Consider the following 12,023-nt stretch of genomic DNA (forward strand, 5'->3'; position numbering starts at 1 on the left):
GTTACTTAGATACTAGCAAACTAGCGCTACTTTTTAGCAAACGCTACTAATCTAGTTCACCTTCTTCTCAATAGATAGCATAAGCATTTACAATTTAACCCACTACCTTCCATAGGCCATATTTGGGGATCGTAGCTTTTGTTAGGTTTTTCTCTTGGCAGTATTGATAGTTGTGATATTGTACCCTTCTATAACGTAAATATAACAGTGTAAACATACATTTAAAGTGAGGTTGGAATAACTAGTGTTTTTTTTAACTAAAAAATCTCATTTTTAAGTTGTCAACACGCAAGGTAGGTGGAAAGAATAATTATGACCGAGTTCACAATTTACAAAAAATATCAACGAATTGTAGTGAAAAGCTTATTCTATGTTTAATATGTGCCCTATATCTTTAACTTTTAAACATAGCTGTTTTCTTCCCAAATGAAGCCTTTTTTAAGAGTTTTGACCTTATATTTTGAGATTCCCATTTGGGGATTATATGGCTGATAGACGTACATTTTTTGCTAATTCTGATGTGTTTTTTCTTCAGCTATGAGTTCAAAACAATTCAAGAGTCAATAGAAAAGGATACCTATTTTCTAGAATAATTGTATGATGAGGGTAGTGATGTTATCGACATCGTGGAGTTACTACCAGATAAAGTAGCTGCTCTAACTGATGACGAGGAGATTGATGAGAATGTCTTAAAATCTACAGTCTCAAAGAACCTACCAGGCGAAATTCACACCAATCTTCTTAAAGAAAGTATCAATGAAGAATTACCTTGCCTGCCTAAAAAAGCTAAAAAAAAAAAAAAAAAAAAAAAAAAAAAGAGTCTGTGAGATCATCTTGGAAGAAAATGAAGTGATTTCTTCAAACTCTTAGAGAATAATAAGGAAAGAGAGGAAAAAAGAAAAAGTTCTTTAAGGAAAATCACCTGTACTGATATTGGAAACCTTGTTATCAGAAGACGTAATACTGTATTATAGTGAAAGAGAGAGCATCTTACGCTGCCAAAATAATCTTCATGCATTCCAGTTTTCTATAGACTGCCTGCGTAAGTTTATTCAATTCCTACTGATAACTAGATACCTTTCTCTTCCACAAGAACAGATGTATTGGTATGAGGATGAACATTTGAAAAAACTTAGGAAATGTAATGTAGGGATACATACCGAATATATGGCCAAATGGCACTCCTAATTTCAATTATTTGACAATTCTTATTGATTTTTTTTAAAACAATATTTTAAATATTGTAAAATATTAATATTTTAAACACTCTTTTATCTTTGTTGATGTAAACATATACTTAATTTATACAAAAATAAAATGTTTTTTTAGAAAGTAATTTTTTATACCTGTAGTTACCGTAATCCCTAAATGGAACTTCTCAAAAAAATAATTTTTTTAATAGAATGAAATGTGAAAACACTATTTATTTAATACTGGAGTTATTAAAAAACTCTATTAAATAAAAAAAATAGTAAAATTTGTCAAAAAAAAAGAGCAGTTAATGGGTTAATGTCTACATTACCTTCTTATGGATATTAATTATTTTATTAAGGAGAATACAAATTTAAATTTAATATCCTTCAAACTATAGCTTAACTATGAATAACGATAAACGCTTATACAATTTTCCGACTGGACTGTTTTAATAAAGCAATAAATGTTCAGCAATTAACTAAGCAAGAAAATAGAAAAAGAATAAAGTAAATTTAAGAAAAGCATTAATCGTTGTTTCTTTGAATTTGAGTCTACGTGATCCAACATTATTTTACGAAGATGTTAATAAGGATTTGGGGCTTGCTAACACTTGGCTGGAATTTTAGTAATATATTTTTGATATAATCAGTAATTATGTCGTAAAAGCTTATCATGAAATTCAGTAATAAAACAATATACTATAAGAAAAAAGGAGTTTATTGTGGTTGAGTTAGAAGGTGAAGCTTCGAACACAGCAGAACTTCATCAGTAAGCATAGTGTAAGTAACTTTTCGTTCTCGAAAGAGTCATGAAGATAAAACTCAAATGGATGCTATGAGTTTATATCAATTCTTTTAAATTTTAGATACTTGCAAGGATTTTAAAGTATCTAATCATTACTGGCAGAAGATATTAGATTTTATGTCAACTTTGCTTTCGTTTTTGAGAAATTCCATGATGACCACGTTAATCTTAGCATCGATTTTATTAAGAAGCTTGATTGAGAAATCAGGTTGATTTCTTCATTATAAACTGTAAATCCTGGCACCCAGCTTAAACGGAGATTTACCTTATCTCGCTGAAGATCAGCATATAATTCCGCACCAAAATGGAATTGACTCGTTAGACATGGTTAGCAGGAACCTCCAATTATAAAACGCTATCTGGAAATCGAAAATCTGCCTGAAGTAGAAGAACGAAGAAATAATTTTGCAATGTATTCAAAATTGTGGGTCCCATAATTCATCTTCAAGTGAACTGATAACGAATTCATTAATCGTAGTTTTGATTAAAACAATTTTATATGTAAAGTTTCTTAACTTGTTAAGGAAATCTTAACGATATTATTTCTGCAGCTTAATATCTAACAGCGGAAGTAAGAAAATATTTTAATTACAACTTCCTCCAGATAGCTCATGCAGTTTTGTAACATATATCTTGTGTAACAAGAAAGAAAAGTCACATCCAGCAGAGTTAATCTTTGTCTAGAAAGTTTTCTTTTCCTACCAATAATTTAATTCAGCTATACAGACTTCCTGGATCTTGTAAATTAACTTTTACAAATAACTTCTCAATGTATCGACTTTTAGGGGGCAATACAGCTTTATATTCAACTTTTTCCAACATGAAACTTTTTGACAGAGTAGACCATAAGTCTGACAACTTTATTCTATTGGTTCTGTTCCTGCCAGCCATTGAAGGGACATAAGCTTCGCCAATATTAGTTTAAACTTCTAAAACCTGTTCTCTATAAGTTAGGACTTATTTATTGTTACTATGGCAATATGATAGCTGTAATAAGGTTTGATAAAATAAAAGAGGCATCCACAACTTCCTTTTACGATTCGATTTCGCTCATTTTACATATTTCCATGTGCCTTGATAGAATTGATTTTTTTGGTAAACTTAGACAAGTAAATAGGAAAATTTTTTTCCTGGCCTGACACGAGAAGTTTCAAATCACGATTCTTTGATTCCAACCTTTGCTCTTCAATTTAACTCCTAGCGCAGCATTCTTATCTGTTTCCAATCGCGTGGTGACGCGTGCATTGCCTACATAATTCTAAATTTCATTCCGTCTGGCATAACCAAAAAGTTTTTATTTTACTACAAAACACACACTAATGCAACAGTTGTTATAGCCGAGTTAGATTACCCCTCATGATTTTTTTTTTTAAATACGTATACGTATTCTACATGTACATCTGTCCCACCTAGAGGTTACCCTTTGGACATGGCAATACGGTAGCAGATTCTCATCTAATTTAGTAATGCCTATTTTTCAGAAGTCAGGTAGAAAATATACTTTGCTATAAAAGTCGGTTTAATATTCGAGTCTAGCCAATCATCTAGAGATTCAAACATCGGCAACTATCACGATGATGTATTTGAAGGGAAATTTCTTTGGCCCGAAGGGTATTTGCAAGCAAAAGAAGAGTTTGCAAACTCTTTGGATGATGGAAAAATCATCACTATTACCTTCATATTGCAGAGAAATTGCAGAAGCCATCTCATTCAAATTTCAGTTTATTTTTTTTAGAGATACCCTTGGATATCTACGTATAATTACTGTACAACTACCTTCCATCTTCAAATCCTCTTCTCCAGTCGTAACTGCACATCATAAGAGCTTTTACTCCTAGAACGGGATCAAGAACGAAGGAACCCCCGTCAAGGTGAATCAAGGTGCACCTTTCTTGCTAGTTATTAAGTCGTATTATTACCTTCGCTCCGAAAGAGCCTTTTACAATATTAATCTACTTTTCCTCAGTCTAATAAATCATTCAAACAGTTTACCTGTTTTTTTTTAATGACCAGAACGCTCACTTGACTGGGTCAAGCCACCTTTTTTTTTTAAGCTTTACTTCAGAAAAACTGAACTGAGAACAGCTTTGGCAGCTTTTAAAGAGGCATTGACACGCCTTTACTGAACCCTTTAAACGCCAATCATTTTTAACCATCCAAAACGAAGATAGACACCTATTTCTTCTTTGAAACTTGAAAATAAGGTTTTTTTTTTTTATCGTTTATTTAGTTGCAATCAACGCATTTTATTGCGTTATAATCCAACAATCGTAACAAAAAACAATATATAACACTCAGAGTGGAGAAGTTACCCAGCGGTAATACTCCAATAACATTTTACTTTCTACAGACTCTCGTCATCAGAGAGGACATCACGAGGACACTATTTTTTAAGACGTCTAGAAGTGTTGTCTAAAAATGTTCTGGAAGATAGATGTTGTACCAATGGATTGTGATGTGATTGAAATGTTGAGATGGAATTTTCTGTATCGTGTTTTCTATGAATTTTATATGAATAGTTTGATTGGTGACGTAGAAAGGAGCGTTTACTATAGAGCGAAGAATTTTAGACTGCAAGGACTCTGGATCCTTTGGAGGTTTGAGCGTTAATAAAAAAAAAGAAAAGTTATTTACAAAAAAATACAATCTATATTTTACAGTTCCAGAAATAACCATGAGCACAGTTTAACAAAAATTTATTCTTAAAATAAATTACCCAGTTTTCCAACAATTTATATTTTGAGTAATAAAATTTGAATGTTCTAGAATAGTAAAGTTAAGTTGAGCTTTACAGGTCTGGGGGATAAAGTTTAAGTTGTTTTGTAAGTAGGGGTGTTAGGGGGACGAGAAGCCGAACGACTTGGACTTAGTACTATTTTAATGGGGAAATCCTGGAAAAGCATTTATCTCTCTCACTTATTCCAGGCCATAACTTCATTTAAGCTTTGGACGATTTGCAAAAGGAGGAATATATATATAAACTAATCACTGCTTTTCAAGTTTTCTCCATCCAAACTAAAACTTAGGAAACTTTTAATACAGCAACGTTAGCTAGCAAAGATAGTCTAGTTTTCGTTTTTTCCTCCTTACCGCTTACTCTTTAAATTCTCTTCACTTTGTTTTTAATTTAAATTCTGAAGTTAAACAACTTATATTCGGTGTAAAAAAAAAATGTTAACACTGGTGTTAAGTTAACACTGAAGGTTAAGTTAACACTGAAGGTTAAAATAAAAGTGGAAAATCCAGTAGAAGAGTTATCCGATTGGTCAAAGATATTTTCCAAGAGAGAAAAAAAAGGTGGTATGAGAGAGCAATGCTAATAAAATGGATCTCTGAACTTTCTCTCTTTTGCTCATTCGTATTTTTTTTTCTATTTTTCTCGCTCGTTGAAAAAAAGAAAAAGATTTTCTTTTGAGTTACTTTATTTTTAAAGAACTTTTAAAGGTTGATTTTAACTTCCCCCCCACCCTTACTGTAGAGCTACTGAAATACTCACATGACTACGATTTAATACAATTCTTGTGGTTCAAATCTTTCAAAAGAGAAGTGCTACTTTACAAAATTGATTTTGATTTTTTTTAAGAGTTTCTCCCAGCTGATTTGATAAATAAGAGATAAATTTGTTGCTAAAAAAAAAATAGTTTGAAAAATTTTCTACAACCTGGTTGAACATTTGCTAAATAAATTTTACCCAACCAAATGCCTCTTCTAAACTTCAGTTCAGAATACATAACATACTTGTAGATTAATAGTTAAATAATTAAATAAAAAAAAAAAACTTACTTCATCTCTTAAGAGGTTCAAGATAATTGGAACCTTTAGAAATCTACTGATAAGATGTGTGGAGTTAATGTCTTAGGGAACTCTCTAACCGTGCCAAACAAAATCTAACAGAGTAAGATTTCATCAGTAAGGTAAATCACTTGGAAGAACAATGCTGTTACACTCGGCGATGACGACAATCTCTCTCTCTCTCTGAAGTAAACTTCTGGGTAAAGGAGAATGAGTTAAAATAGGACTCTGATGGTAAAGAGAAGAGAGAAGATATGGTTCCTCAAACTTATCATGACTTGAAACTTGAAGGAACTTCTCTATTTAGGGTTCTACTTAGAGTACGTCTAAGAAATCCATCTAGATTTTGGGCTAGCTCCTCCTTCTCGTTTAGTCCAAATACTGAATCACATCACCTTGTAGAATGATAAAACAAAAAAGAAGTATTAAAATAATAATTAACAATTAAAAAGATATATAATACAGACGAAATGTGAATTTTTTTTTCACAAAATTTTTACAAAATAAAAAACAAATCAATAAAATAAACAAACATCATAAATGAAAGAAAGAATCGAAAAAATAAAACTGATTCGAAAAGTTAAACCATGTCCAAATCCCCTGAAATTTCTGCCATATTTTTAGTGAGCGTTAATTTGGTAAACATTTTGGTTTTGGCAGCGCAGAGGGGATACCCTTCACATGCAATCTACCAATATATGGCATTCTGAACTTTTTCATACTGGCAATGTAATGTATAAAATTCTCTGGAACACCTTCCAATGATTGGCTGAAATAAATTAAAAATTAACAATCAATCAATTAAAATCTTTTCTACAATTGTCCCGGTGAGAATGAAAGTGGCGTAAGTCCATTTTGAGCAGTTTTGAGTTAAAAAGAGTTTTGTGTTTTGCTCTGTAAAAAAAATGCAGATAATAAAAATAGCTTTATTGTTTTTGTTTTTATTATTATTTACATAGAATCAAAGTTTTTGGTGCATATTAGAATGCAATGGGATTTTAAATTATTTTAGAAAATGTAAAAATGTGCCTTATTTCATTGTCATTCTCAGCATATCTGTCATAAAGTTAAACACAACGGCATTTTAAAACCAATTTTAAGGGTTTTATTCCATAAACTAATGCTTCAAAATGCAGAAGACTCATCAGTCATCACAGAGACTCATTTTACTAGCAGATCTTATTTCAACATAACCGACTACACTATCCACAGAACTGATCACCCTGATGATACTGCCCATAGGGGGCACTGCAATTCTAATAAAGAACTGTCTTCAACACAATCTGATTCCAACTAATCCTACTAATTCTCCCCTCATGCTATTCATATGTACTTATCTATTATCATGTTGTATGTATCAGCTTCACTTATTGCAGAAATATATTCAGTTGTAAAAGTAAATAAAGTAAAAAAAAAATCCAAATTAAAATTTAACTAATAACCCCAACACTAAGGCTTATTTTTAATTTTCAGTTAACTAAAACCATATAACAATTCACTAATTAACACCACACGACAATAAACTTCACCAAGAAAACAGTCATAAAGAAACAAACAATCTGGTGGATTTACGCCACTGTCATTCTCAACAGTATGAGCTTTTGATTAAGTACTAAAACTTTGTGCTTCTCCTGATGGCCAAAAAGTGCACTAAGAACTTGTCACTCTAAACAAAACAGTTGTAGAATACATAGCTGTCGTTACCTTGATTTCAATAAAAAATGGACTTACGCCACTTTCACTCTTACCGGGACAATTCAACCCAACTGTATCCACACACAATATTCTTAACTTACGTTTTTCTATTCTAATAATACTGATAACTTAAAATAACAAATTACCTGGATTTCTGGTTTACTTCAGAAATTTTATCCTCAATCAATGACATCTTGTAAGCTAAATAGTTAGCTGATTGTTGTAAATTGAAATGTTTCAAATGTTCACTATTATCCCAAATGGTGACTGGTTCGCTGGAGTATGCGCAAAAGCAGTGTACCCCTTTGCCTCCTAAGTCTTGTACACAACCATACTGCTTGAAATCATCACTGTAGGAGACGTTCATCGGGAATTTACTTTGGACTATTCGTGGATAATTATTGTATTGTTCCAACAAGTATCTACACATACCTCGAAGCTTAACATTGGACAAAAAAAAAACAGGAATAAATAAATAGGACTTGGAAAAAAAACTCATGCTGCTTAAAAAAAAATATTTAGCAAGCTCTTGCCGGCCATTCTTTCATGTATTTTCTCTAACGGAACATTTGAGTATAATGTACGATTTTGTGTACTACGTATTGTAATGGAGGGTAAAATATGTTGCTGAAATTAGGGTTAGTAGAAAATTTTAAAACAGAAAGTTCTATTGATTGGATTTTTCACTTTTCTAAGATTTTATTTTTCAAAAATGCCTCTTAATATTTTCTCTGAACTTCATACATATGATAACAAGTATTTATTCGAATAATTTTTGAGAAGATTCAATTTTTGGGCATTCTGAGAATAAGATAAAATGTTACAAAAATTTAATACCTCGAGAACTGTCGTCTGAACTGAATAAAAGAGATCGTTTGGGTGTGTTCACGGGGTGTAGGGCGTTTTGGAGTTTCACTGAGCTTTCTGTTACACACACCAACAGCTTCTGGGGCTATTTGTGATCGCCAAGCAGATATTTCTAGTGGAAAAACGAAATCCTCACGACAATAGTCGTATAGGTTATAATAATACCGTTCTATAAAGAATTCTTATAAGAATTAATATCTTAATAAAAATCAATCGTGTAGGATTAAGGTACATTCACCTCCGTAACTTAGTTCATTCCCTTCTTACTTAGAAAACTTATATAAACTATCTTTAGCTATCTACGTGGACACTTGAATCGTCTAAACTTGATCTCTAACTCAAAGAATCTATTCTACATAAACTAATTAATTTTATCAAAATAGAACTTACTTTCAGTTTGCCTAACGGTTCAAAACTGCTTGGCGGTTGTACGTCAAACGGCTTCACTAATTTCTTCCTAGTAAGAGCCAACATCAATATTAGTAGAAAATTAACAGCCATTGGCTCTTTTTCATTCTTTTTCAAAAATTTAAACCAATTGGCAGCTCGTTTTCGTTCTGAAAAAATAAAATAAACAATAAAATTGATAAAGCTATGATGAGTGCAGCTATAAAGCTATGATGAGTGCAGCTATAAAGCTATGATGAGTGCAGCTATGAAGCTATGATGAGTGCAGCTATAAAGCTATGATGAGTGCAGCTATAAAGCTATACTCCTTTAAATAATTCATTCAAAAACATTACTTAAATTATACCTTGCATATCAATCAATTGACAAATCAAACGTCTTACAAAATTTTCCAAAAAATTAAACTCATTTTGTGGATTTGTTTCTAAAATTGGTGGTAAAGATTTTGGATCTACATATTCTGATTTTTGGCTAGCATTATCATCAGTCATTTTTTTTTTTCTATTTCTAAAAAAATGTATTAATTTAATGTAAAATATACAATTTTTATTTTAATTTTTTTACGGGTCTAATATTTCCATAGTAATGGGCTCTATTGCATTACGGTATCGAGGTTTATAATAAGACGATGTAAAAATTATTTTGTCTGAAATACCATGCATTCCAATAATGAAAGATTTAATGAAGTACGTTTGAAAAATTATGAAATTTTATATTGTTTCTTCTTGAATGACCCCAAAAATAATCAATTCCAATTTTTGACCAATTTAAAGAATCAATTGCCATTCTTATTGTTGATTGGTCCATAGTGTAAGAAATTATTTCACTATTAGTCTAATTGTCTCTAACAATTGAAAACATTGATAAATATTTGAAAAAAACAAAAAACAATCAATGACACTTAAATTATTAGCAATAACATCGACTGACAGTTCGAGTTGCTTTAGAAATAAATTATCAAGGTTATTACTAGTGATCACTCATAGATTTTTAATTTTTAAAATTTAAGAAAGACAAGACAAAATCAGATGTTCCTGAAATCGAAGACGTTCAGCATGATCAATGACATTTAAAACAATCAAATTAAATTTGTACGGAAGAAAGTTTAATTTATAAAAATAAAATTCTAATTTGGCTGCGAAAAAAAAAGAAGATTTTGTTTTAATAAAGGAGTTTAATTTGTAAGAAAAGACAAAACCAGATGTTCGTGAAATCGAAGACGTTCAGCATGATCAATGACAAACAATTACATTAAATTTGTATTGAAGAAAGTTTAATTTATAAAAATAAAATTCTAATTTGGCTGCGAAAAAAGGTTTTATTTTAATAAAGGAGTTTAATTTTGATTGAAATCGGATCAATGTCAAAGAAATCTGATGTTCCTGAAATCTGATACGTTCAGCATGATCAATGACAAGCAATTACATTAAATTTGTATAGAAGAAAGTTTAATGCATATAAATAAAATGTTAATTTGGCTGCGAAAAAAAAAGGTTTTATTTTAATAAAGAAGGAGTTTAATTTTTATTGTTGCCGGATCAATGTCAAATGTTGATTTGTTCGGATATTATTTAAAATGAAAGAATAAACTTAATTTTTTTCGTAAATAGAACATTTGGTTGACTTTTTTTTTTGAGAAATAAGCTTTGTATGAAATAAATTTAACGAGAAAATTTTTGTGGGCAATAGCCAGAGAAAAGCGGTTTATGGAGACCAATTTCTTGATTATTTCTTTGCGTAACTTACCATACTATTGGTGGCTTATTGGTTCGCATTGGTTAAACTTTCACTTTGTATATAGTTCGTACGGTTACAACGATCACCTCTTCCTCACCCCTACTACAGATAAAGTAGCTCCAGATAAAGGGCACTAATGGAATTCGAAACGTGAATAAATTGGTTTCTGTCCCTTACAGATAAAAAAAACTTCTCTTCATAAGTTAATTTCTGAAAATTTAATAACTGGTTAGAAGACAGATTTTTCGTAGAATAGATAATGAGTTAATTTGATGGGAAAATAACTTTGAAAACGACTTTCTTGCTTGCACCAGCTAAGTTGTTCCACTTAACTATCTATAACCTGATACCACATCTAGAACCTTTAGAAACAGCTGGGAGAATACACTAGCTTTATTACAGCTGATCTACTGAAGCTTTTCATTAGTTAATATTTTTAAAAACAAAGCTCTCGACTTACGGTGACGCCTGCAAAGAAAAGAAAGATTTAAAAAAATAAAACTAAATATAAATAGAAAAAAAAAAACTCACCTTCACCCACATTATAAATGATGTGAAAATCGAAATTCAATAATGAAGCTCAAATAAAAAAGCACCCAGATTTAAGCATATTTTCAAGGACTTATAATATTCTATGAAAAGTTTGCTAATCCTTTTTGTTCATCTAGTCCAAAGTTTTGGCAAGTCATAGTTTATTAATCCATAATTGAAAGTTTTGCCAAGCTCTCTCTGATGCTACTCTTTACCCTCTTCTTGTCACCAACTCTGGTCGACTTTGTGATTATGAATTCTCTATGATGTGAAAACTCTATACACGCTACTTTATACACATCCTTTTCGAACATACAGATTCTGCGAAAATATAAATTCCAGGCAGATATACATGTATATACATATAAACATACTCGTTCCACTTGATACCATCGTAGCTTTTACTAAAATAAACAGAATCAAGAAGCATTAGTTAGAAATTTAACGTACCTTTTTGCTTTTTGATTTACTTAAGTCAAAGAACCCTCTTACTTAGCACGAGAAAGAGAGAGAGAGAGAGAGAGAGTAAAATCCTTATAAATATCTTGTTCCCCTAGCAACTATTACCTTCCTTTACCCTCAAAGTTTTAATTAGGTACCAAGCGTTTGAAAATCACAACTTTTAAGGAAATTTGAAGGATAACATTGAACTTATTCCATTCAGCGCTTTCTTTTACTTCTCGAGTTTACAACTAATATAGTCATCAAACCGCAAAGCCATATTAATCAATTTTGTGAAATCTGACACAAAAAATTTGTTTTCGATATTAGAGTAAAAAACTTTTAGTCCAGAAATTACCTCCACTATATATCTATAACCAAGATGTATTCAGAGCCGTGGCAGGCAACACGTCCGCTGATCCAAGCATAACGGAGTACATCAAAGACCATGTGAAGAGATGGAGTCGTCAGGCCCGATTTTTGGTCTCACCTACAACAGAAAAAACTTAGCTACGCCAAGCCATCTTGGACAAAGGGACTTAGAAGAGTAAACC

At 31.3% G+C, this 12,023-nt stretch overlaps 2 protein-coding genes and 1 long non-coding RNA gene across 17 annotated transcripts in view; 1 reads left to right on the forward strand and 2 right to left on the reverse strand.

The window, feature by feature from the left end:
• Nucleotides 1-6,250: 6,250 nt before the first annotated feature.
• LOC141447742 (uncharacterized) lies at nt 6,251-9,375 on the reverse strand. Of its 2 annotated transcripts, XM_074115536.1 has the most exons (5): nt 9,107-9,375; nt 8,743-8,909; nt 8,323-8,483; nt 7,632-7,907; nt 6,251-6,559 (listed from the first exon to the last, which is right to left on the reverse strand). In XM_074115536.1, exons 1-5 carry the CDS (start codon nt 9,249-9,251, stop codon nt 6,421-6,423), a joined length of 888 nt encoding a protein of 295 aa, XP_073971637.1. In that variant the 5' UTR covers nt 9,252-9,375; the 3' UTR covers nt 6,251-6,420. The 2 variants fall into 2 exon arrangements, with proteins under 2 accessions (XP_073971637.1, XP_073971638.1); XM_074115537.1 differs by lacking the exon at nt 8,323-8,483 and having other exon boundaries at nt 7,632-7,924; nt 9,107-9,338.
• Nucleotides 9,376-9,446: 71 nt separating this feature from the next.
• On the forward strand, nt 9,447-10,372 carry LOC141447758 (uncharacterized). The gene is made up of 2 exons (XR_012454563.1): nt 9,447-9,570; nt 9,770-10,372. It is a non-coding gene; the product is annotated as an uncharacterized lncRNA (long non-coding RNA).
• A 134-nt stretch (nt 10,373-10,506) lies between these two features.
• The window catches only part of LOC141447722 (uncharacterized), a 610,137-nt gene continuing 608,620 nt past the window's right edge, over nt 10,507-12,023 (reverse strand). For 10 of the 14 annotated variants that reach the window (XM_074115490.1, XM_074115484.1, XM_074115497.1 and 7 more), the window contains 2 exons: nt 11,828-11,959; nt 10,507-10,965 (listed from right to left, as the gene is read on the reverse strand). The gene's annotated coding sequence lies outside the window, so the exon portion shown is untranslated. Of the gene's footprint in view, nt 10,966-11,028; nt 11,350-11,827; nt 11,960-12,023 lie in introns of all 14 variants that reach the window. The other 4 variants (XM_074115488.1, XM_074115483.1, XM_074115486.1 and 1 more) reach the window with 4 other exon arrangements.

The sequence above is a fragment of the Rhodnius prolixus genome, unplaced genomic scaffold (genome assembly GCF_049639745.1).
Source record: "Rhodnius prolixus isolate KJV_2025 unplaced genomic scaffold, Rpr scaffold_13, whole genome shotgun sequence".
Lineage (NCBI taxonomy): Eukaryota > Metazoa > Arthropoda > Insecta > Hemiptera > Reduviidae > Rhodnius > Rhodnius prolixus.